At 38.5% G+C, this 26,838-nt stretch overlaps 1 protein-coding gene across 7 annotated transcripts in view; it reads left to right on the plus strand.

The window, feature by feature from the left end:
- Positions 1-26,838, plus strand: part of FAM13B (family with sequence similarity 13 member B) — a 92,986-nt gene that overhangs the window by 17,669 nt on the left and 48,479 nt on the right. For 4 of the 7 annotated variants that reach the window (XM_038412414.2, XM_038412418.2, XM_038412412.2 and 1 more), the window contains exons 2-6: positions 14,238-14,404; positions 15,670-15,860; positions 16,357-16,569; positions 21,508-21,685; positions 22,205-22,349. In XM_038412414.2, the coding sequence (XP_038268342.1) occupies positions 15,704-15,860; positions 16,357-16,569; positions 21,508-21,685; positions 22,205-22,349 (693 nt within the window). In that variant the 5' untranslated portion in view covers positions 14,238-14,404; positions 15,670-15,703. Of the gene's footprint in view, positions 1-14,237; positions 14,405-15,669; positions 15,861-16,356; positions 16,570-19,096; positions 19,239-21,499; positions 21,686-22,204; positions 22,350-26,838 lie in introns of those variants that run through there. The other 3 variants (XM_043520279.1, XM_043520280.1, XM_043520281.1) reach the window with 2 other exon arrangements.

Genomic DNA, 26,838 nt, shown 5'->3' on the forward strand with positions numbered 1-26,838 from the left:
CTTCCTCACTGCTAATTTTTTCTCAGCCAAGGTTACAGAAGTGCGGGGTGGCGCCTAGGACTGTTTGAGGCTTGGCCTCTGGGAGAAGAAAGAGGATTTAAGTTGTGTTCTTGGATTTGGATGTGTGAACCTGCTGTTTTTTTCTGCTTTGGGACTGCTCTTTCCCTAGTCACAGGGTACAGCCTTCAGACTTCAAGCCAGCAGAGGCTTCTTGCCTTCTTCACCAAGACAGCCTTCCAAGCTTGATGCCTCCATCCCACAATAGATCAGCCTTATGCTCCTGTGAAGGAACTTGGGTTGCATTTGAGTTCAAAACTAGGCAAATCAGGGACTTACACTGATGAAGTTGGTACTGGATAGATTTGGGCTCTGTGGCTGTAGTGCCTAAGTCTTCTATGGGCTCTGAGGCCTCATCAGCACTGAGAATATTGTTTTGGAGACTTGTCTTCTAGTCTGATGCTAAATTCAGCTTCGAAGAAACATGTCAGTGTGGGTCCTTTATTGGTACTGAGAGCTCCCTAGAGAGTTAAACTTATTACTAAGGCCTGGTTAAAAATTAGATTAACCTGTCTGTGTTGCTTAGGCCTGTAAAGAAGTTTCTCACCCTGACCGTTGTAGTTAGGTTGATCTAACTCTTGGTGCAGGTGCGGCTAAGTCAATGGAAGAATTCTTCTATAGACCTAGCTACTGCTTCTTGGAGAGATGGATTAACTACACTGATGGAAAAACCCCTTCTGTCAATGTAGGAAGCATCTACACTATGATATAGCATCACAGCTGCAGCACTGTAGCTGATTAACTGTAGTATCTGTAGTGTAGATGTGCCCCAAGTAGGCGCATCATGGCACCAAAGTGCTGTGTTCCTTTTGGAATGAGTTGATATTCGTGGCCGCTCAGTGCTAGCATGTTCCTCTATGATAGGGAAATCAGCGCTGCAACATAAAGCTGTTGGTGCAAGGTCGTCTTTATTGCAGTTTCCTCAGCCTCTGGGGGAAAAACATGTTGTTTTGAAAATATTTTGAGTAAGCACAAGGGAAAGAGAGTGAAGTGGCTGGAAATTAAATATACTACAATAAAGGATTGAGGTTTGTTTAGTACTACTGTTCCCTGGCTATGTTTCAGCCCCTTCTGTGTATGGAAAGTGAAACTGAACTTATTAAAGCTAGCTGTTAAGTTTTATTTTATATTTCTGAGAAGTACTCAAGGATGGAACATACGACAAAAAGATGAAAGGCATCCAAACACTGGTAAACTTTAAACAGGATAATTTTTAGAGCAATTAAGGTGCAGTAGCACCTCCGTAGGAAAAGTAGGGCGGTGAGGATAGCAGACCCCTACAGCAAATGTTCCATGAAAGGTAGGCATATGTGCCAATATTCAGAAAGAAAGCAAATAGCTTTTTGTCATTTGGAATATGGGGAATTCTTGTCTAGTTAGCTACTTAATATTTTCTAGTCTGGTTGTCTTTAGATACCCAATAATAATTTACTTTTCTGACTTTTGGTTGCACATCAGTATTTTTGATTCTCATGCTGACTGTGAATGACAGATTAGACGTTCTGGTCCACCTGCTTGTATCTTTATTAAGATTTTGGTGGATTTCAATAAGTATGTTTAATAATTCTTCAGACACCCTAATTTAAGGATGCATTGTTTCTTGTTAGGCCAAGTCCCTTTCTGATATCAAGCAGGAAGATTTACTTCTCCCTTCATTAATATTTTGAAAAAGAGAAGTAGCAAAGCTCTGGTGTATGAATGTATCTTCCTTACCCATCTCTGGAAAGTTTGCTTAGTCTTTTATAGGAATAGCAATAAATGGAGCATGGTTTTCTGGTGTCTGGCAGGGGAGATAATTTTAAAATTAACTAAAATGCAGGGTCTGAAGCCCTCTGGATTTTGTACGTACCAATCTTGGCAAGTCTTTCCAAAACAAAAGGCATTAGCCAAAGTCTTGGATTTTTTTAAAGACATCTGAAGACTTCCGTTAAGATGTTTTGGTGATATGAATCCCTAAGCTGCTTAAACAAGTTTTATTTAGAATAATGCTGAAAATTGTGATGTGTACCTTTTGGAAATGCATAGTTCTGAGAGGAAGGTCAGTGGCGGCATGCCCAGGAGCACTGAGATAACTTGTGCTGGCTTGCCTGCTTATAAGCACTAACGGTGCAACTGATATGTTTTGTTTCCAGGATCTTACACTATTCACTGTACATCAGAAATAGGAGAAGACAGATATTTGTAATATGTCTTATTAAAGAACTTTAAGTTATTGGAGAATTCTGCAGCAGATTTTAGTGAATTCTGTGACAACCATTTCAGCAGAGAACATAGTGTAAACCAATCTCTAGTTTTACACTGTAATAGTCATTGTTAAATGAAAAAAAATCCAGGATTCATCCTGACTTAAAAATTTCATCTACATAAGTTGGTTTTTTTTTTTTTTTGGTCCCCCTCAATACTCTGGGCTGTGCAACAATGATAGAAATAGAAACGTAAAAAAACCCTACATTTCACAGTGGAAGTACTGAAAAGATAAGAAGCTATCCATCCTGCCAAAAACAGATATTTGACATTTAAATGGGTATTCTTCATGTCTTTAACATGAGTCCAAGCTGTACTAGTCAGGCAAAAAGTGACTTGTATTCTTTCATAATATCTGTTTTTAAGAAAATTACTTCCCTGAAAATCTAAGCTTCACACCCCTCTTTTAAGGCAATCTAGGAAAAAATAATGAAAATTCATTAGAACAGACACACAATCTGTTCCTCCACTCTTGATACGATTGCAAGAATAGAAGTAACACATACTATAGTCTCATGAAATAAAGTTTTACGTATCCTGGACAAGTGAATGAGTAGAGTTTGTGTTTCTTTTAGAAAACAAAGTGGAAGAAGAATGCCTTGCACTTGGAACAGAAGGTGGAAAGGCTTGATGATTCTTAGTTCCTTTGACAGGTTTCAGAGTAGCAGCCTTGTTAGTCTGTATTCGCAAAAAGAAAAGGAGTACTTGTGGCACCTTAGAGACTAACCAATTTATTTGAGCACAAGCTTTCGTGAAATTGGTTAGTCTCTAAGGTGCCACAAGTACTCCTTTTCTCTTTAGTTCCTTTGGGCGTTCATCCTCTTTGAATACACAACCTTTTGAAGATGTGCTACCTTTGGGTCACAAGCCTCCTCCTGAGGCTCATTGAAAGAGCAGTGCAAACTCCCACGCTGTGGGTGGATAGAATTTTTCAAAAATGGAGGTGTGAAAGGAGAGTGAGTCTGGTAATCCTTTTTCTAAAAAAGAAGTTGTAGATGTGAAGAAGAGAGATCTGTACGGAATGACAAACTGCTTAAATTCTACACATAACACCAAATAACCTTTGCTGGCCAAACACCTGGCTAAAAGAAATAATTAGTAACTCACTATTGGAGGGTGAGAAATTCTTTTTTGCAAGGCTGCTAAATGTTTAGGTTGTGAGGAAGGAAAGTGATGTTAACTTTGAAAGAATGGGTGTACCGTTTTAGAGCCAGTTATGGTTTTGCTGGCCACTCTAGGGATGGATGCTGTTCTTTAGAAACTTTTTTTTATTTAATGCTTATGCAAACCTTCTGAACAGTTGATATTCCCCCTACTCACATGCTGCTTTTTTTTGGTTTGTTTTAAAGGGATATGGTGGGGGTTAGTTTTTTGTATGCCTTTCCAATAGTGATCTGCTGAATAATCTGTTTTTGTAATTTTTCATGCTGAAGTTAGATTCCAACCTAGAATCTAAGTATAATTTCACTTTGAGAAGCTAGCTAACCTTTTGCAACCCCTCTTTGTGCCTGTTTCTCACTGAACGTGTCTTTCTGAACGTTTCAATACATTTTCTTTAAAAAGAATGGTATAGTGTATTCCTTAATAGAATTAGAGATTAGTTTTGATTTCTGGAATATATTCTTGGTCTGTTGTTTGGTAATTGAATCTGAGTTGACCAGACTTTCACAATGCTCTGAGAATACATAGAGATCAAATCACAGATTTATTTTTCAATGCAACTTCTATTATTTATTTTTTCTTTGGACTGTAGTTAGAATATAGTTTCTATAATACTGTATGTCAGTTTCATAAAGAGATAAATGCATTAGAAACTGGGTACAATTAGTACATCCTTTATTTTCAGTATGTGGGTGGAGCAGTGTAATGTTAGAAATGTACAATATGTTGTAGTTGTATCTAGGTCTGCTTTCTGGCTGTAGCCAAATAAGGAGCGTTATTGTGATATGGTAGTTAATAGCTATTCTTTTTAATTTATGATCCCTCACCTTGTGTGCATAAAATGTTCTAATCTCTTACTTGGGTATTCTGGGTATTAAGTACAGTATATATTTTGGAAGGGAGAAAATTGAATTTAAATGATTATTGCATTACACTTAAATTCTTGTCACTACAGTAAAGTTTATGGCCCTGCTCCTGAAAATTATACATGGGTAGGTGGCCTAATCAGAGCCCCATTTAATTCTATTAAATATTAGACTGTGTTGGTCAGGTTAATTACTTGCAAACAGCAATTGTTCCGGCAAGCTTCTCTGCTCATACGGATTCCCTTTCCATTCCACCTTTCCCTGCAGTGTAGTAATTAAAACTTTGCTGCATATGTGTTTGATTACATAATATAATACTTGGACAATATTAAGGAGACAAAATAAAGCTAAATGTATTGTGATTGGAGTGGCAGCTGGTTTGTTTCTCCTTCTGCCCCACCTCCTATACTGTATCTGCTTTTTTTTCTTGCTTGGGTGTAGAACTTTACATTTAATGAGTATCCAATCTGTCATTGCCTGAGACCATCACTGCTCTAATCTTTCCAGGTCACTTTTAGTTTGACTGTGTCATCCTGTGTATTTGTTACCCTTTGTTTTAGTGATGTTTGTAAATTTGGTTGTGGTTGAAGTTGCATTAAGAAATACTGAACCACAACGCTCATTGGCAGTTGTTCGTTACTTTGCAGCAGCTCAAATAGACATAGCTGTGGAATGGAATTCTGTATGAACAGTGCATGAATGTGTGTTCTAAACTTTCTGGGACTGAAGGACCACCTTTTTGTTTCATATGGTCATCACCATAATAGAGGCAGTCTGCCTATCACAAGTGGACCAAGCACCACATTTTGTGAAGCATTGAGTTTACATGTGTTTTTGTTCACCTGTCTGAGAAGGGGAGAAATGGGAAAATATTATTTATAATTGCATTATGTATGTACTTTATTTACCTTTTTTCGGTGAGGGGAAAGCCATGTGAAATAGCTTGACTCCTGAACAGGAATCTGTCTGTAGCAGTAACAATAATTGTTAAATGGTCTTGTTTACAGAATGTGAACCTCTTGAATTGCATAGCTCTACTGATATTTTCTTCCTGTTAATATATTAGTTACTCAATTGTGCTTATTTTTATAATGCCATTACATTTTATTAGCTCTGTATTATCTGATGGGGGGTGATAAATACAGATGCTTGTTTTAAGGAGTGCTGTTTTTTGTTGTTGTAGGGCAAGTAAGACAAACATAATTAGCTCCTACAAAAGATACAAAAGGCTTTTTATTTATTAACTAGTGGCTGTTAGGAATGAGATGTGATCTTTGCTAGCAGGAAGTTTCTTTATATTTCTGCACGTGAGCATTGGCAGCAGCAGAGGGAGAGAATCTGGCAGTGTTTAGTGGTGTGTGTAAAGCAGCAAGCAAGAAACCTCCACTTTTGTTTTCTGGTATATGTGGTGGTTTGATTCATTTTTATTGATAAAATAAAATTACATAAGAATCTTGTTTTTAAGTTGCTGAGATATGCCGTTAAAATTCCTCTGAATTTGAGCTAGTAAGTGAATAAAATGATGTCTTTTAATATATTAGTGAACATATTTTCACAGAATGGATTTTTTTTTTAGTGGTGCTTGGGCTAGTCTTTAACAGACGAACAGATTGCAGTGTTTCATCAGTGTACTCTTTCAAAAATGATGGTAAAATTGCAATCTGCTGCTTACATTTAAATCATATTTGTTGGTATTGGTTTTGTTTTTTACTAAGTTTACAAATAGAATATATAACCATACAATAAGTATGGTAAGACTTGTACATTTTTCAAATTTTTAGTGTAATTACTGTAAGCAGTAATGTACCTTGGTTGATAGCCACTAGAGATTGTGGCAGTGTTGATTTAAGACCTGTTTTTGTTTGATTTGTGAAGAAAATGTAATACGGATTCATCCTCTTAAAATCAAATGACTGTAGACTAAATTGTAAAGAGGAGAAAATACATATAGAAACACTCACATCTTTAAATAATCTGTTTTTTGTTAAAAATTATTTCCAAACAAGTACTATGTAATACTTTTATTACTATGTAGTTTAAAAACTATGATTGGTTGTTCGTGGTTGCGATGCAGTTTCTTCCCTATACTGACATAAGTGCCAAATTTGTCGTCTTATTGCAAGTTTTAAGAGTCACTATGGGAATGCTGTTTTTATTTCTGACAAATACATCATTCTAACACAAAATATTCTGTGCTTATATTTGTTTTGTTATAATACTAGAAGGCTTAAGTTCTTTCTGAGGCTGTCTGGTTATGCAGGAAAAACTCATGGTAGGGTAATCTGGTGTTTTGGGGTCATTCAGGAGAGATCTAGTCTTGTGAATATATTGATACTAAGTTTATAATGAAAGAATAATCAGTGAGGGTATTCCTAGTTCTTTTGATGCTGTGCAAAATTGCTGAGGCTTGTTTCCATACAGCCAGTGTATTCCAGTTAACTAGTTAGATAAGGAACATGTGAGTTTAATAATCATCAGGTTAGGGACAGAGCGAGAAATGAAATGTTAGTATCTATTTGATAAGGCTGTCATTTCTCACTGTAAAAATCGTCTTACGAACCCACACATTAGACTTAGTACCACTTCTTGTCTCAGATCATCACAAATTCAATAAATTGGCTTTTACATAGACCAAACTGTTAGATTTACAATTATAATTGAACACAAGCCTTTAATTGGAGACCTGTTAACTCAATTTTACACTGGTATCTACTGGTGATGTCATAAGCTGCAAATAGGAAATAGTTATAATATACTATGCACTTTTTTTTATATATATAGTGCTATTCATCTTTAGATCTCAAAATGCTTTAACAAGATCAGTAAGTAACAACTTATTATTCAGTTCTCAAACACAGAATCAACTATAAAATGTTCTTACCTTTTCATTCACTCTAAAGTTCATTTTTAAAAAGCATTATTTCATTAGTAGGTTTGGAATACTTGTAATTCTGTTGCCAAGATAAGAAAATGCCATTAAGATTACAAAAAGCAAGGCCTGTAATGCTGTTTCCCTAGCAGATGTTGGGAAGTATTCGCTCGCCATAAAAGGAATATAACATACAAATAGATAAATCATAAAGTTTAAAGTATAGAATGAAACACGCTATTTCACTCTAATGTGTAGCTGATATGATATTGTCGCTGATATATTTAATGTGACTTACTGTTTTTCATCTCTCTAATATTGTAATATTCTATAATACTCGGTCATGTCAGGATGAGTCTTTCTATTTTACATGATTAACTGAAACTTTAGCATTTTTGGGTGATTTATATAAAACATATCCTTACAATATAGAAAGTATTCCAGATTTGGAGAGAACCCCACTTTTTTTTTCACTAAAACACACCCTAACATGTTTTTAGTGTGTCATGCTGAAGTATTTGCATTTACCCTTTTTGAAGAGGACATAATTCCATTTTAATTCTGATATGTGGGATGAGGTGAAAATTTCAGGGTACTATTGGTTCCTAATCCACAGTGGCACTCTTGCTAGTGACAGTGCGACGTTTGCACAAAAATCAAAGGTGGAATTTGTTTGGTTTAGTTTACTGATTTGTTCAGTATCTTGTCATGTTTGGCATCTCTTAGCGGGAAATGTGTTTCATCTTTAAGATCACAGCTACTTTTTTCCATTCATCTTTATCTTTCTTCCCCCCTCAATTCAACTCCTAATTTCTCCCTTCCCCATCTGAACTGTGAAAATGATTGGGAATTAAATAATACAGGCATTTAAAGCGTCATTTGTAGGCTTTAGGGTCAACACCCTGGTATGATCAATGGAGGAGCAAGGGAATTAACGCTTCTGGGTTGTTGTTTCAGGTTGTCCACGTAGTCAAGAAGACAATATTGCATCAGCTTATTCTGGTGGTTCCCAAAAGTTATTGCTTCATGTACCATCTTCTTAAAAAAATGTTTGAAGGTATGACAAGCAAACTTCTCCTTTTATTGCACATTTACTTTGGGTCTTCATAGGCTTATCCTATGTATTTCCAGACTTCAGGCTTCTTTAGGCATTTATTTTACTATCAAATGTTTGATTATAAAGTCCTTTTTTAAACATCTCAGGTTTTTAGACAATGCATCAAAAAAAGATGCAACGAAGCAGACATCATTATTTGTCTCCTAGTATTCAAATTACAAGAAACAAATCATAGGTGACATCTTGATATAGCTTGGTATGTAGCGGAACTGCATTTGTAGCTTGACTTTTTAACTTGGCTAATTTTTAAATTTGAAGTTCCTCCTCCTTCTTATCTAGATTATTGTTGAACATGAGCCAAAGTTCACTTTGCTTCCTGTTTTAGAAAATTGAAAAAAAGGAAAATACAAAACATTGTGAGTAGTGGGGGGGAGGGGGCTGGGGAACTGCCATTAATAGTGGGGTGGGGTGCGTGTGTAAAAGGGCCAGTGGGCCTTTGGGGGAGTGGGGACTTTGCTGAAAGTGGTGGACTTTACTTAGGCATCAGGCAGCTTCCACTCCAGGAGGCCTCTTGCTGCCCATCAGCTCCTGTCCTGGATGTCTGAACTGCTAAGAAAACTATGCAGGGGCTCCTCCTCCTGGGAAGAGACTCAAATTGCAGCCGGCTCCTCTCCTGCTTGAAGAACCAGGTGTGTCTCCTTAGTTCTGTAGCCAAGTTTTTATTCACTGTTGATTCCCTCACCCCAACTTCACTGTGGAGATAAGAGGGAATTCCCCATGCATACCCCTCGTTTCCCAGCCCTGCAGAGGCAGGCTGCAGCCTTTGTAGGGCAGGGAGTGCAGAGGGAGCTCCTGCTCTGCAGCAGCTTCCTGTGTGTGGGCCCTAGATCTCGGGCTGCCTGCAACCAGACGTTTTTCAGCCACTCTGAACTGGGCTTACATCCGTTGGTTGTTTCCGATGATGTGGTATGGAAATTTGGGAGTTCACCTCAATATCTTGAACTATGCAGCTTGATGGAAAGTGAAGGCTAGGCCTAGCAGAAAGCCTGCCATCTGTGTGCCTCTTGAGAGTACAGCACCCATCTGCGCTGCCACAGTGCACAACACACTGCAAATGTTGTTCATTATGGCCTAAAGTGGCCAGGAGAGAGTGCATTTTGCTTCATAGGCATTTTCTGGCATGTTGCAGTGCATGCGATATCTGTTGTTTTGAAATGGAAAGGGTGGGGTTTTTTTTTCGTTTTGTTAGCATAGCACTTGCAACAAGCTCACATCCCTGGTGGTACATGTAGTCCGGTTTGGGAACCTTGGTTTATTCTCTGTTCACTTTGGAAAGTTTTTTCTTCACAATCATGAAGGCTAGATTTTTTTTATTTTTTTTTTATGAAAGCTTAGTTTTAAAAGAGCCTGAATATCATGTGGATTACATAAATATATCAAGTTTCAGAGTAGCAGCCGTGTTGGTCTGTATCCGGAAAAAGAAAAGGAGGACTTGTGGCACCTTAGAGACTAACAAATTTATCAGTTGGGCCAGATGAGGTTTGTGAGATATGGGCGTATTGTCTTGTACTCCACTGTCTGTCCATGCGTTGTCTCTCGTTTTAAGCTCTTTGGGGCAGGACTGTCTGTTTTCTGTGTTTGTACATCACCTAGTATATTGAGGTTCTGGTGTGAGGCTCCCAGGTGCTATGAAAGTAGACATACATGATTCATGATTTAACATACTTGAAAATTTAACTCTAAAACACTCTATTCTAAAAAGCTTTGAAAGGAAAATGAGAACATCAAAATAATTTCTAATTCTTATTATGAATAAGATTACTTAATCTTGAAGCCTGCAAGCGAAGAGGAATGAGTGCAGTCATTGGTGATTGAAAAAGAGAAGGCAGTGGCTGGGGTTGTAAGTTGATAGGGGACTTGATTTGCTAGAATCTCCTGGAATGTGGGCAGAGAATATGATAGTATGGTTCTCTATAAAGCTAGATATCTCATAATAATTTTTACAGTTCTTTGTCAAAAGCATTAGATGATGGTTCATGATTTAACTTAAGTAAATTTGGAAGCTATTGATCAATATTGCAAACAGGTAACAAGCATTTAATTAACCAACATCGGTGTTGCAGTCTGTATTTTTATGGATTTAGCCAATACAACAACATGCTTGGTAGGAAATGAGAAAATTAAATGGACTTGAGAGATTATCTGTTTTCATTACTTTACTGTAAAATATTAGCATTTTTAAGAGTTGCTAGGTAGCAAGGCAGAAGGGATCTGTGCTCATTTCATAGAGCCAGAAAACTTATTTCTTCTGAGTCTTCAAGACATGTCCCATTGGATAAAACTTTGTTTACTGAAATGTAGCAGAGAGTATTGATCTGTTTGATGGCTCCAAAAGTGAGAAGTTGTCTTTTGCCAGTTTTGTAATTGTCATTGGAACATAACCCAGATAATGGATGTTCCTCTCCTAGGACTTCAGCAGCTCTTTATCAGCTTCATTCAGGAGCAACCTCTCTTTGTCTTGGCCACCTAAAAAAGACACACAAAATTGTGATTAGAACATAAAAGTAAAGGTTTGAACACGAGAAAAATGTAGCCTTGGTTTATACTAACATCACTTTCAGTGTTGCACAAAATTGGCAATATAAAGAGATGTTTGAAGCTTTGTCCTGGATATATTTTTCCAGGCAGGCTTAAACTTGCATGATTACCATTAGATGCTGCAAGTGATAAAATAGAGGAAAAGGAAGAACCTATAAGAATCAGCATTGATAGTTCAAAGATGGCTAGATCATTCCTAAAGGTATTCATCCATACAGAAGAAAATGCATTCTCACTTTAACATTACTGATTTTACACCTGAAAAGGAATACTGCAGAATATTTTGTCTAAGCTGCTGATGTTGCCTAAGAATTCAGAGGGAACTATGACCAGGAGGACTGTTGTTTGCTCAGATAACAAAAATGGAATGCGAAAGTTGAGAGATTCTCAGATGCAGTCATCTGAAATTCTTGATACTTCATTTCATTTCTTATTTTTTTGAGAAAGAAATGCTACCTAAATCAGCTTTAAAGTGTGCTGAAATTTCAAAACTGCTTCCATAACTATCCTCACCCTCTTGGTTGGTTGACTGAAAAAGGAATAATAGTCCATATTCCCAATTAAACTTGGTAGAACTCAGGTGATAGTGTCTTTACATCTGTATGTTTGCATCCATCTACCATGTCTTGAAATTTACATGGAGAAGGAAGACTGATCAAAACATACATTTTACACAACAAAGGGATTTTACAAACAGACAAATTTACGAAAGTAATCAAGAGTTTTTGTAAGGATTTGATACATTACAGGTAGATGACACTACTGTAACTGTCTTGGTGGAAACCTGGTTTGAGCTAATTAATCACCAAGAACTGCATAAGGGCAGAATTGAAAATGATTCATAAAATTATGGAGCCTTTCCATTATGTAGTAATATGACTAATCCCCTAACTGTTTCAGAGGTTGATCCCAGAACAGTAAGAAAAGACTGAAGCATAGTTGTGGAAACATAATCTGAAGTTTCCTTTCTTCTTTACTAGTATTCAGAATTAAAGATCCAGTCTTCTACCCCAAATCTAGCTTAACAAAAGGAAAAGTTCTCTACGAAAAATCATGAGGGGAGGACAGTTAGTTCAGTATTAATCAAGCATAGTTTAACATATTTGGATTGTTCTAGTTGAAATTTCATAATGGATTGGGGCTGGAAAAGTGAATAAATTGGTGAAACTGTGTCTGGGTTTGAAGATAGAAACAACAAAACTGTAAGCCTCTATTTAGTAGGCTGGGGATTTAATTATTGTGTTCTTATAGAACTGCAAGCTTTTCATTGTAGACAATGTGTACTTTATATTTGAGGAATGCTTATAATGTGCATTGCATAGTGGTTTTTGTTTCATTTCATATTCAGTGACATTTTACACTGGGTTTTCATTGTGTTTTTAGCTAGTGGCTTTTTTTTGTTTGGGGAAAATTATAGTAACTTTGCCAAATTTTACAAAATATTTCTTTTGTGCACATTACATATAAACCAAGCTGTGAATAGTTTACCCTGAACAGGAATAACCACATTGTGCTGAAGGTAAACATTCTTCATTTAGCAAATGCATGGCAACTCCTATAACTTTAAAAGCTGAAAAATTGAGTTCAAATGGTCACCTAATGTATTGTTGTTTGTTCCATTATGACTTTGGGAGAAAAATGTGCCTTTAAAGAAGTCCTTTAATATGAACTTACTTATAATAGTGATAATACCTTTATATGGATAACACTTCTTATGGGGGGGGGGGAGAGTTCTTAACCTGTATAACTTGGCATTTAAAAATGTCCATAAAATACTTACTGGGTAAAGGATCATTGTTGAGTGGACTGCTTTTCAAACCTTTTCATGTTATTTGGGTTAAAGTGGAAAGGAACTTTTTGAGCTGGCTTTCAGAAACACACATCCACTTTCATATGGTGCTATAAGGAGATGTGTGCAGAGCTTGGAAAAACTGCTAGTTAGTGGTGTGTGGGAAACTTTCCCTGGTGAATGAAGGTGCTGAAGCCATCAGTTTCTGCAGAGCTAAGCTTCCATTTAAAAATATTCCCCTAGCCTATCTACTTTATTGCAAATTGAAACTTATGTTTCTGAGATTAGACAGCTCCAGCATCTCTGCTGCTGCTCATTGCTTTGCTAAATACCAACAGAGTAAAATTATCAAGACCTAGTGATTCACCGTCAAGAATCACAGTCAAGCTGCTGCTTGGGAAAGCTGAACAGCAGCAGAGACAGACTTTAAAAGAAAAAAGATCCATAAAATGAAGGCTATAGGAGGAGAATAGTGGAGGACCCTGATCTTTCCCCAGCAACTAAGAAACAGAGGTGGGGGATGGGAAGAAGGGTTGAATGCCTTCCCCTTTTAGAAGGTGGAGGGAAGTGGAGATTTAAATTCATGTATTTAAAAGCCAGAAGCAGATAGGAAAAATGGACTTTCTAAGCATGGATATAAAGCCTCACTTTTCCAGGCAGTGGGCAGACTGGGTTGGATGTCTTTCAATGCATTGTCCTTGCACCTATGTGGTCTGTGCTTACTAATTCTGTTTTTCATATTTACTTCGGCTGGTAGGTTTAGTCCTTCAGCTAGGAGGTGTCTGGCACATATGTAGCTCTGTCTGTAATGCTCACTGCATCCATATTGTCTGTGGTTACTTGTGGTGTGCACTGTACTAGCATATAATATTAAAAAAAAAAAATTCCCTTCCCTCAAATTTACAGTCAGTGCTTCTGACTTCAGTGGGTTTAACTGAAGGTGAAGACCTTGTCTACACAGGGAAATTGACTGGCATAGCTATTGCAGAATAAGCGATCTAGCAATTTAATAATGTAGCTATTTTGGAGTAGCTCCCTGTTTGGACGCTGTTCAGGAAGAAAAGTGACCCTTATTCTGGAATAATTATTCCGTTTTGTGAATGGAGTAATTTTGGTATAAATCAGTTTTTAATCCTGAACAGTGTGTCCACATGGAGAGCTATCCTGGAATACCTATATCTGTGTAGGCAAGATCTAACTCAAAATCTCAGTTATTGGTTTTTAAAACGGGAGTAAATTCTGATGTGTGCTTTATAACACATGACTCTCGAAAATGTTTACACCTCGGTGATTAGTGTATAAGAAAAATGAATGTTTTAGATAATGGGTTTTTTAAACTTCAATTTCATGATTATTAAAACTAATTTAAAATTTCATGATTAAGCTTTGATTAACTACTGTGTAAACAAAATGGATTATGCATATCTGAGTGTTGCTGCATGTGAGCCAGGTTGGAGGAAGCATTAAGTTGGTTCTTAAAAGTCACATTTGTTTTTTATTGACCCCGAGAATCTTTCAAAACTAATATTTAGACTTGCAAGTATTTTTGAAAAAATTAAAACATTAAGGACCTTACAATATTTTTAATATTTTTAGATTAACTGCTGAAGTACTGATCGAATTCTGCTCTTCTTCAATGAGGAACTACCGGCTGATCTTCTGCCATAATCTCAAACAACCGTAAATGACAAAAGAATGCTTGGTCAGTGAGGGCAGCTGGCGTAGAAAATATTTTTTAAACTTGGGTGTTTAAGTACTCTGAGGTAAGTTTCCTTACGCTGCTATTAACAGTCTTGCTTTTTTAAAAGTGAATTAGGAAAGTTTGTGGATTCTGATCTTCCTGGTGCGTTACAGTTTGACAATCCACTCATAAATTAAGGATAAACCACTTGCATGTAAAACATACTTTTAATAATAGTCTGTGTATTTAAAGTATTTTTCCAATGGGCACTTGAGTGGCCACCTGAGTCTAACCAAGCATATTTTTTCTTTTGCTGCTCTTTCTCCAGAAGAGGGCAACTTCCTCTGTTATAACAAAAGTAGCTTATTTTGAGAAAACTCTGAAACAATAGTATGCACCTATTTTATATACATCTTTCCTAGTACTTTTTAGTGTACTTTTAAGATGCCATCCTTCTGTGCTAAAGAAGCTGGATCAGTAGCTGCTTCCTAGGATCGAATTACACTGCCTCCACAAGATTTTCAATCCCTGTTAGATCACTGTGGAGCAAAGATCAGCAAGCAGTAACTGGTTTTCTGCATGGTAGGAAGAATGCTACTACTAGGTCATTGGTCAACCTGACAGATCTTTTTCATGGAAATTTTTAGTAAAAATATTTTGAGAGCGAGACAGGCATTAAAAGTTTATTTAGAAATTGGTTTAAACATTAAAGTCTTGCAAATATATTTCATGGAAGCTGAGTTGCATAGGCTGCGGTGTCTTCAGATTCCGTAGAAATTCTGGTGGTATTGCAGCTGTAGAACACCAGATTTTAGCTTTTCATATAGCTCCATCTTGCATAGTTATGTTGACGAACGAAACTAGACTATTTTATACCAGCAGTTTTTGGTAGTCTCGTCCAGCTGTGTTCCTCTTCATCAAGTTTGGTGCATGGAAGTTCAATTTAATATACTCAGAAAACTATCTCCGGTGGATTGTCCAAAGCTTACAAACAAGCTCAGTTAGAAATAGGGTGGGGAAAATCAGACTCTCTAAAGCAAGTTGAACATTACTTGAATAATTGTCCAGTAACTGGCATTTTCCTGAATGTCAACCAGCTTTGCTGCTGATTTATCTGATTTGATCAAAACATATCTACAGAAGGGATCAAGAGGAACAATCCCCATATGTTCTACTGTGCTTGGATTAATGAGCCTAATGAAAATGTTTCATACTTGTGATCCAGCAGAGGTTGGAAAGTATTTAAATACTAATGAATGTACTTATATGTAAAATATCAGTGTCATTTTCTTAGTCTTCTAGTCCCATCGTAAACATTGTCTTAGTTTAATTCCTTTCATTTGACAGAAAAGACAGCTTTGACTTTTGGCTGCAAAAAGATATGAGGAAGAGCTCCTCCCCTTCCTTGAGTAACTGCAACTCTGTTCTAGCTAACAAAATATTTGGAATTCCACTTGATGAGCTGCAGCAAGAAGGGCAACCAGACAATGAGGTTCCGTTCATAGTCCGCCACGTTGTGGACTATATTGAGGAACATGGTATGTATTTATCTACTGTATTTTAAATGAGGAACACGTGTCTTAATTTATTTTAATTAGCATTACTGTTTTTATATTTTATTCTTGCGTTGAGAAACTTTGTTTTCATGGGTCAAACTTTTTTTTTTAAAGTTTCTAATTTCCATGTTGTGTGTTTCACTTCTTTACTTCTGCAGTTACCTTTGATTGAATCACAGTATTTAGAAGAAATGATAACCAACCAAGTACAGTACTTTGTAGGAAATTATCTTTTGGGGCTGGAGAATATTTTATCTGGCTATTGTACTTTCAAATAAAGTACAGGCATGTTCGGGGGTTGGTTTTCAGAGAAATTCTATGAAATAACTTGCTTTGCCATGATCTTGTCAAATGCATGTGTTTAATCTTAAATCTACAATTATCAATTGTAATTCATAAAAATGATGGATTTATAGTAAACATCAGATAAACCAAGAGTTGGGACTGAATTTATTTTTGCAACTTTCTACTGATTTAGGAGGTCTGGAACAAGAAGGACTTTTTCAAGTCAATGGGAATGCTGAGACAGTGGAGTGGCTTCGGAAAAGATATGATAATGGAGAAGACGTGGACTTGGTTAAAGAAGCAGATGTACCCTCAGCTATTAGCCTTCTTAGATTTTTTCTTCAAGAACTTCCAGAGCCGGTGATCCCAGGCAGCTTGCATATTCATTTGATGCAACTTTCTCAAGGTAATGAGTATTATTTTGAATAGGAATTGGGAGGTAACAAGTCAAGAGGTTTAAGTGATTCCAAGACTTTCCTTTAGTGTTCTAGATGTATATCAATACACTTTTATTTTGAATATAATTCTCCCTTCCAAGTAAATAGGCTCTGTTCAAATAACTATTTATGGGCTGAGAGATGGAATTCACCAGTTGCTTGCAGGCAGACAGTTAAGCAGTTGGATAACCTCCATATCAACCTTTTTCCAAGCCCCCCATCATCCTATGCATGGATTTGTGGGATGTTGGATATGCAAGTTTGGGCAGGGCTACTGGCTCCAAACAGCCCACTCCGTCATGATCAGTTGAGAATCAGGATGGATCCCTTTTCTCTTCTCCCCATCCCTGCTTCCTTCCCACTGATTGCATGTGGTTTGACCATGCTCTTGATTCAGGGCTTAGGTGACAAGGAGGTGGAGTCTTGAGCAGACCCTCTTTAGTGTGAATTTTACCCTTTTAGTGTATTCTTCAGTTACATTCCATTCCTGTAGAAGGTGTAGTGGTCAGCATGTAACAGCTAATTTTTTTTTCTGTCTGCCATGTTCCAATTGCAACCTATATTTGCCACCTTTTTTTAATCCCCAAATTTTGTCTATATGTATCCACTCTCCTGGGTCTTGGCCTTTGCAGTGTTGTGTTGAGTTGGAGGAGTTAATTCATAATTTGACTAGTAAAAGCTTTTGTCTTGCAGCACTGCTATTAGTAACACATTGTGCGTTCCTCAAAGGGTATATAGGCACAGCTGTACCACACCTTGTAAATAAATGGGTGCTTTTTGTAGTTCCCAATGTCATCTATAGGCTTTTGACGACATTACTCATTGTTTATCCTTGTTCTTTTCTAGTATGACTTTTTTTTTTCCTTTCGTTTATGTATTCTGTTAAGGTAAAGTAATTTAAGTTTCCATGTTTTGAGTTTAGTGCTATGACAAAAGTAGGCTTGACAGCTTTCATGGCAGCAGCCCTACTGGTTTATAGTGGGATACAGCATGGGGCAGGGTTTTAGATCGCATTTCCAAGCACTGTTTTGCCCCTGTGCGTCAATGCTGAAAGGTGAGACGGTAATTCAGTTTCCATGCCTATTTAGCTTATAACCAATTCATGTTCAACGTTTTAGTGAAGGTATCTGGATAGCTGGTTAATAGAAACTGCACACCAACTCATTTCATATAAAGAAAAGGAGTACTTGTGGCACCTTAGAGACTAACAAATTTTTCATGAAGTTGACAGATTTCCACTCTATTCGGCTAAATTCAGTGCATTGCATAATGACAGGTTTCAGAGTAGCAGCCGTGTTAGTCTGTATTCGCAACTTCATGAAAAATTAAATTTGTTAGTCTCTAAGGTGCCACAAGTACTCCTTTTCTTTTTGCGAATACAGACTAACACGGCTGCTACTCTGAAACCTGTCATTTCATATAGTTCGCCAGTATCTCTGATATGATAACTTTTGGCTACTAACAATCTGGGTCAGATCTGAATGGATGTCCTAAAGATGAGGCACCCATATACCATTCGTTTGAACAGCAGTCCCATAGTAATAATGAGAAACTGAGGTGGAAAGCAGTAGATCAAATTTTATTTTTACGATGATTGCTATTTTGTCTCCATGAGTTTTGCTAATTTCAAACTTCACCAGATTAACTAATGGTGAATCACATGATTTGGGAAGACTTGAGATATACCTTGTGGATTCTTATTTTAATTTATATTTTTGCAAAAGAAGATTCCATAACACAGCATTTAAGTCACAGGGGAAAGATTAATTGCTGTAGTTTTATTCGTTAATACAGCTGTCCATCCCAGTTTCTCATTGTTACTCTATCAGATTTGTAACTAATTTTTATTTCATCATGGACCAGATTTTGGAGGATTCCATCTCAGGTTATATGGGCTATTTTCAGAGGTCATAATTCCCATGCTTATATATGTTTGGGATTCTTGTATGTCTTGACCTTCCCTACTCCCCATATCTTGTGTACATTTTTAAGCATATGTTGTATTACAGGATATTTGGTACTTAGTTTATTTTTATATTAGTACACATGCATGAGAATTTGTTTTAAGATGAAAAAGAGTGCCCTCTTTAAAAATTTAAAAAAAACCCAAGTGATTTCATGAATCTCTTGAAAGTGTCTTGTTTTGTTTCCTGGATGTAACTAAATACTTATACCACTAGGAGAAACAACATTTAACTAGAAAGATTGATTTCCCCTTTTTCAGGTTGAAGATTTTTAACAGCATTTTATCATGCTTTATTTACATTTTGAATGTCTAATAGACCCATATCTCTACTTAATTTCCAGGATTATAAATCAATTACAATTTAGGAAAGGAATGACTGAAATAAGCAGAGTTATCAGAAAATGTTAGTGTTTTTTGGTACATGGTTTTCTGTAGCATCCTCTATCTTGAACTGGTTCACTCTGCTCTGTAGGTTGTTGTTATATAACTGCAAGTTATGTTTACAAGGTGTGGCATATATACCCTTTAAGGCTCGTTCTGTGCAGGCCTAATGGTGGTTCCTCGAAGGCAAGTGTCTTTACTAATTGAAGTGTGAATTTGACCTGATGCCATAGGCCATGTATCTCAGAAGTGTGTATCCATGGACTACATTCAGAGGACTTCACTTACAGATAAGTACTTTCTCACTTCAGGTCTTTGACTGTGTCGTTCAGAACTTAAATTTTAGACAGACTAACAGATTTTTTTTAAAGGGCAAAACTGGCTGTGATTTTTGTGGGAAAGTGTTTTTCTTCTTTGCATTGCTCTGTTTCCTAAACTTAGTTTAAAGTGAAGTTGACTGTCATTTGTAAAAAAGTATTGCCACTTTATTCAGCTTTGTTTTACTGCACTGATGAGATTAATTGTTCTTCTGTAGCCGGTTGCACAGGGGTTCAGATCATACAGGTTTATCACTCCCTTACCCATGTTCATTTTCCCCAAATGGAAAAATCCTACAGAATTACCAAATGGCACCACTGCACTTATGCTTTTACACAATAGTGCTTTCTGCTTTACTTTTTGATGTTTCAAACCAACATGTTTCCGTCATTTTTATTTTTATTTTATTTTTTGTCTTGATGACCGAGTGTCCATTCATTAACTTTCAGACAACTCCTAGATTTCCCTACCCAGAATAGAAAAGGTATAGTGAGTTTCTCTCTGAGAAGAAAGAGTACCCTGTTTTGGTCCAAGTTGTGACCCATTCTGCTGCTGCTCCTCCTGCTATATGACTTTTCCTATCTGTAAAAGGAGTTTCCCTGACTAATCATTCAACAATATGGAACCCTCTAGGGTTTTATATCTTGATGCTGATAATTAGTTGTTAGACTTCATGGTGATTTTAAAAATATTATAGTCTCTTGCTTCTAATTGAACTTTTCCACAAGTGGTTTTAATATTTAAGGAAGAATACATCTGAAGAAATGGTAGGAGCTAGCCTGTAGAGGGGAGTGCAACTGGGTGAGTGTTCTGGGGGAAATAACTTGGAAGGTGGTGATTGGACTTGCTAGGTAAAATAACTAAGCAGCAGAGGGGAACCTATTGGTTCAGATTATCAAATGCTTTGTTGCAGAAAGCTAGTTTACAGTAAAGAAGTGTCAGCTGACAGCATCACATAAATGTAGACTAGTATGTTTCAGTGTTCTGGTAGCACCACTGTATGAAGAGGAACTCTGCAGGAATATGTGAAAGTTCTTGCTGAGAGAGGCTGAGAGAGTAAGGAGAGAGGACAACTACGGATACTGAATAGAGAGAGAGAAAGAGAGAGAGAGAGGGGAAACCATAGAGAAATGTTATATTGGTCATAAGGATGGTAGATGTAAAAGTGCCTCTGACAGGGTCAAGATTCGCCACTGCTGGTGCCTCCTGCTGGTAGCTCTGGGAATTAGCTCTGTCCAGTCATGGAGCACACTCTCTGGGCATGGTGTCTTGCCCTTCGTCTGCTCTGCTGCCTTGGGACCTGCGTTGCTCCCCACTCGGTGGCGTCCTCTTCAGGGCAGTGCCCACTACTCCAGACTCACCCCCTTCCGGGGCGGGGTTAACTGCAGTCTTTGGGACTTGCTCCTGCCTCAGTGGCCAACCACAACCCAAAGTCTAGCCCCTTAGCTCGGGCAATTTGCAGTCCGTATTGGCCACAGTCCTCTGTGGCCAGGTGCAGTATAGGGGATGAAGGAGGGGACCCAGGCCAGTCGGCTACTCTGGGTCCCGACCCAGGGACCCTCTAGCGGCAGCCTCTTTCTGTCCTCCTTCGTTTCCCTCTTGTCCGCCTTTCTTCCCTGGGCCGCTTCCCCTTTGGCCCCATGCACCTTCTCCGCCCTTTTGTAGCAGGGGCCGCAGCCTGGCAGGTTACAGGGCTGGAGCTCTCTCCTGCTCCCCCAAGCCTGCCCAGCACTGCTCTGTCCAAGGTGCTGGCCCCTTACTTCAGGAGCTGGAAACCTCAGGTACCCATCCTTCTCCCTCTCTAGTCGGAAAGAGACTGCCTTCTTCTCTGCTAGGCAGCCTTTATATAGGGCCTCGCCTGGCCCTGATTGGCTGCCTCTTCCTTTCCCTGATTGGTCCTCCACAGGCCTTTATTGATTGGCTGCCTGTCTGTGCAGCCTCAAAAGGGCTGGAACGACCACCCCACCACAGTGACCCCACCCCATTCTTCTCCCCAATTTGTGGGATGGATTTTTTTTTTCCTCTTGTATTTGGAGGAGCATGGAGTCAGAAGTCCTGGTGCAGCAAATGAAATTCAATTCTTGGAGTGTCAGGTTATAGATTGGTATATCTGTTTTGTTTGAATTTCAGAGGTGAAATGGCTTGGTTTTAGTCAAAATTTAAGATGCATAGTAATATCAAATGTGAAAAATATCTGAACTATATTAATTTAGATTAAAATCCTTTTATTACATTTTTACAGATTATAATAACGAAGATGAATTTGGAAGAAAGTTGAGGTTCCTCTTGCAGCAGCTTCCGCCTGTTAATTACAGTTTGTTAAAGTTTCTGTGTAGATTTTTAGCTAATGTAGCATCGCATCATGAAGAAATTTGGTCTGCGAGTTCTTTGGCTGCAGTCTTTGGTCCAGATGTTTTCCAGTAAGTTAATTCTACAAATTCATTCCATCCTTTATGTGACTCTGCATAATTGCTGTATTATTCTAGTTGTATCATTATTCATAAGAATATTGTCTTATAGTGTATTTATACAAATATTTAAAATACCGTAAAACATATAGGGAGGGAAGTTGTTTAAATTAACTTTGATTGCATAATAGTTCCTCTGTATCTGGAAAGTGCCATTCTTTACTGTATAAAGATCAATTTTTAATTACATTAGTTACATAAGCTCGTTTAAATCAACCTTCAAGTGTAAACTATCCAAAACAAAACCGTAATGTCCTTTCTTACAATGCATCCCTTGCAGGCAGAGCTCATATGGAACATCATTGAAGTTGGGACTTAAATTGTAATTCTGTGTGTTCAGAATATGAAACAAGATTCAGTGTAAAGAATAAAGAATGGCTGTCTAGTCAATCATAAAAGCCATTCACAGGAAATTTTTGAGAATTAGGTGGATTTAGTCTTTAAACTAAGATAGTTTGGAATCTTTATTAGCATTTACACAGATGTGGAGGATCTGAAAGAGCAAGAAATAGTTAGCAGAATAATGGCGGGACTTCTGGAGAACTACTATGAATTCTTTGAAAATGAAGAGGAAGATTTTTCATCTACTAATGATTTAAGTTCAATAACTGAGCAGGTGAGTATATTTAAGTGGAAGTATTCTGTCATTTTAAACTTCTGTTACAGCAAATTATTTTTCTCAAGATGTGTTGGAATAAAACTAACTTTTAATGTACTGTTGATTTTATAGTTTTTTTAGAGTGAATGCTGTTAAAACTTGATCTCAATTCTTTATTTTTTTAGTTAAGGTAGCTGTGTTTGTGAAATGATCCGTTTCACAGTTCATATTTATAGGAGATGGGTACATAGAATTAGAACTAAAATAATACTTTACCCTTATAAAGAGGTGGGTCGTGTCATGTTGAATGAAAAATATAAAGCATAACTAGCTGTGGAGCAATAATGCTAAAGAGTTGGAGAGCTAATTAGCAAATGGGTTCAGAATCACAAAGTTAGTGATTATGCTGTTAAGTGTGTGGCCTCAGTGGAACTCGGATCTGGGTTCTGTTCCTGGCTCTACCACTGGCAAATGATTTCCCTTCTTTGTGTCTGTTTCCCTCTCTGTAAAATGGGGATAATGATACCTCCTTTGTAAAGTGCTTTGAGATTGAAGGATGAAAAGTGCTGTGTAAGAGTGAGGTGGTGGCATTATTTTTTTTTTATTGCCCAAACTTGCAGTGTCTTATGCTCTGCTTGATGTCACATCCAAACAGAGTAGTGCCGTGATAAGTTTTGAATTTTGTATCTGATCAATTCCAAAATCTCAAGGAATGTTATAGTCATCACTGGGCAGAACCCTATTGATTTTGGAGAACACTGGAAAAATTGAAAGAGGGAAATGTGGGATGTATGGAGCCCCTGCTATCTGGTTAGAAGAGCTACCAGTTTCAACCACGTGTGTAATTCTTGATCGAGGGCAGCTATTAACATATTTCAACAGTACTCCTCATCTTAACTCTGCCATCCTCCCAATACAGTTGACACCTTGAAAGAGAGAGAAGTCAGAAGAATAAGAGGAGCATAAGGGTGCACGCAGAGCCCCTAGGAAGGGGGTTGAGAATGGGAGACCTTGGTAATGGGGGGGGGGAAGGGAGGAACACAGAGCCCCTGGAATAGTAGGTGGAAGACAATGGAGGACGCTGGTATAGGATGGAAGGGAGAAGTGGAGAATGGAGAGTAGGGAGAAAAGGAGGTTGAGGGAGGCAGCGATTCCCTGAAACAGAGAGGTATGGGAGCTTGGGGGGTGTGGGCAGTGGTGGGGAGATGGAGGGATGCATGAGCTTGTCCTGCAGAAGCAACAACTTGTGCAATTTCTCCTCCACCTCCACAGTTCACGTTTAAATTGTTTTTGTGCAGTTTGAATTAACATATTCCCACAGCTATTAGTCTAGGCTGTCGGTCAGACTCAGGAAGATATCCCTGTACTTAGTCTAACTGTGAACAAAGTATAGACAAGCTTTGAAAACTAAGGGCTAAAACTTTAATTTTAAAGAAAAAAAATTAAAGTCCATTACAAAATTTTTCAGCTCTTGTTGGATCCTGCAGATAATGCAGGGCATTAATGTGGGCAGGCAGGCTCAGCAAGGCAGGATCCAAGTGTGGATGGGTTTAGTGTGTGGGGGAATCCAGGTATGAGTTGAGAGGGTTCTGAGCAGGCGGCTCAGTGGGGGATCCAGGTGCAGAGGGGAGTGGCTACACAGGGACTTGTTGGGGGGTTCTGGGTGTAATGGTAATGGGACTCTGCAGGGGGGTCCAGGTAAAGGCGGGGGGGCTGATGGATAGAATCATAGAATCATAGAATATCAGGGTTGGAAGGGACCCCAGAAGGTCATCTAGTCCAACCCCCTGCTCAAAGCAGGACCAAGTCCCAGTTAAATCATCCCAGCCAGGGCTTTGTCAAGCCTGACCTTAAAAACCTCTAAGGAAGGAGATTCTACCACCTCCCTAGGTAACGCATTCCAGTGTTTCACCACCCTCTTAGTGAAAAAGTTTTTCCTAATATCCAATCTAAACCTCCCCCATTGCAACTTGAGACCATTACTCCTCGTTCTGTCATCTGCTACCATTGAGAACAGTCTAGAGCCATCCTCTTTGAAACCCCCTTTCAGGTAGTTGAAAGCAGCTATCAAATCCCCCCTCATTCTTCTCTTCTGCAGACTAAACAATCCCAGCTCCCTCAGCCTCTCCTCATAAGTCATGTGCTCTAGACCCCTAATCATTTTCGTTGCCCTTCGTTGTACTCTTTCCAATTTATCCACATCCTTCCTGTAGTGTGGGGCCCAAAACTGGACACAGTACTCCAGATGAGGCCTCACCAATGTCGAATAGAGGGGAACGATCACGTCCCTCGATCTGCTCGCTATGCCCCTACTTATACATCCCAAAATGCCATTGGCCTTCTTGGCAACAAGGGCACACTGCTGACTCATATCCAGCTTCTCGTCCACTGTCACCCCTAGGTCCTTTTCCGCAGAAAAGAGCTCGGCAGGATGGTCTGGTGTGGGGGGTCCAGATGCTGGAGACTGGGGCTTGGTGGGGTGGAGGTCTGGGTGCCGATGGCTCATCGGGGTGGTCCAGGTTCAGGGGAAGTGAGGCTCGGCTGGAGGGTCTGGATATGAGGGGGTCTGGATACATGGGGATTGGGCGGATGGGGGAGCCACTTCCTTACAGGGATCCTTCCCCCTGCCACTGAGGAGCAATGAGTGCAGGAAGCGGCGGGCAGGGGGAGAGTTTGCAAAGCTTTCTGCAGCTTGGGGAGAAATCTGGGGGTGGGTCTGACCCAGCCCCAGATGCAGTGCAGGGGAAGAAGTCCAGCCCAGCCCAGCCCAGCTGGGACTAGCAGCTGAGCCTGGTGCAGGGTAGGAGCCACCAGCTGGGTCTTCTCCAGTCCTGCCCCCTGCCCCATAGTTATTTACCTTTCTGGGCACCGGAAACATAATGCTGGGGAGGGTCGCCTAACCACTCTTGTGGCTTCCCTTTGCTTCCCCATTAGAAAGTCATTTTTCTGTAGGGAAACCAAGAAATGGAGGGGACATAAATTCATGCGCAGTGGTGTAGAATTTCCCCCAGGCGAAATGGATATCCATTGTGTTGGCTTTCAATGCTTAATTAACATTTCGACAGAGACTCGGGTGAATAAATATCTCGTCTGACAAAAACCCTGTGTCTTCCACCTGTGCTGTGATACATAATCTAAAAACACATTTTCAGTGTATATATACAGAACTCCTTATATAGTATCTGTATATACATTTCACAATGATACCGATGACCAGTGTGACCGTCACCTTTCATTTAAGGGCTCACATGACATTGGTGATTAGAATGTACATACAAGAATTGGGACATTCCTGTAATTCCCTTGTCACTTGTCATTAAGGGGTTCTTGAGTCATTAGTACTATATATCTTTTGATATTAGAACATCTGCATTTAAATACATATTTGACTTTGTGGTTTCGCTTTACTACATGGACTAAACTTTCAAAACTCTGCACCCAAAAAAGGGAAATGCACAGACAATTGGTACTCATGTAACTTACAAAATTAGGTGCACCACTACGCATGCATAAATCTTTGAATCCTTCTGCAGATCTGGAGAAATGAGTGCGGTGGGCAGAGATCCAGCTACACACTTGGACTTCTCTTTGAGAACAAATATGGGCAATTACAAAAATACATGCTCATTTTTTAGGTTGATTTCTTTGTATTTAATTTACTATTTAGAAAGCTGCCCACCTTCTGACATTAGGAAAAGTGTTTTAGCGGGTTCTGGAAAAAGATGAGCAGATTTATGCGAATTGGGGAGGGAGTGAACCCCTTAATTAGCCTTGAGATTGTGAGACAATATAGCTTTATTTTGTACCGACAACTCCATATAATTTGTAACTTTAAATACTTATTGGAATTAAATGTAGGGGGAGAGACTACAGGAAAAAAAGACTTGAAAATAGATGAAGAGTCAGCAAGACAGACACAAGACAGTTTCAGATGACAGGAACTATGTTTTAGTAGGAGAGATTGTGACAATAATGAGAAGGCTTGTGAGAAAAGAGACTAAATCCTTGATGTAGTTTAGAGATGATATAAGGAGAGCAATTTTAAAGCATATTCTGAAATGAATGTGGCGGCTAACGCACTTGTTTAGTAGTGGAGATGATGCAGCCTTGATATGTAGGAGAAGGCAGCATTTTACACATTTAGAATTTGGCTAGCTGAAACGGATGGCCACTGAAAAGAGAATTTAATAAGGGTATAAGATATGTTGGCTTGGTTTTTAGAAGAGGTGGAGTGGTGACAGGCAACTCTCTGTAGACCTAGATAGAAGAGGAGAATTCCGTGTCAGGAATGACTGGGGAATACCAAACTTAGGCATAGTGGAGGCAGTTAGAATCGGTCAAGATGAAAGACTGAATCATAAATTTACCTAATCAAGAAGATGGCGTGTAAAGTTATTAAAGGTATCCGATATACAGACCAATATAATGCAAAAATTATAATTAAAGTTTAAATTATCTATAAAATGGGGGGGGGGAAGAGTACCTAGAAAGGAAACCGTGCTGAAAA

Source organism: Dermochelys coriacea, chromosome 8 (genome assembly GCF_009764565.3).
Source record: "Dermochelys coriacea isolate rDerCor1 chromosome 8, rDerCor1.pri.v4, whole genome shotgun sequence".
Taxonomy (NCBI): domain Eukaryota; kingdom Metazoa; phylum Chordata; order Testudines; family Dermochelyidae; genus Dermochelys; species Dermochelys coriacea.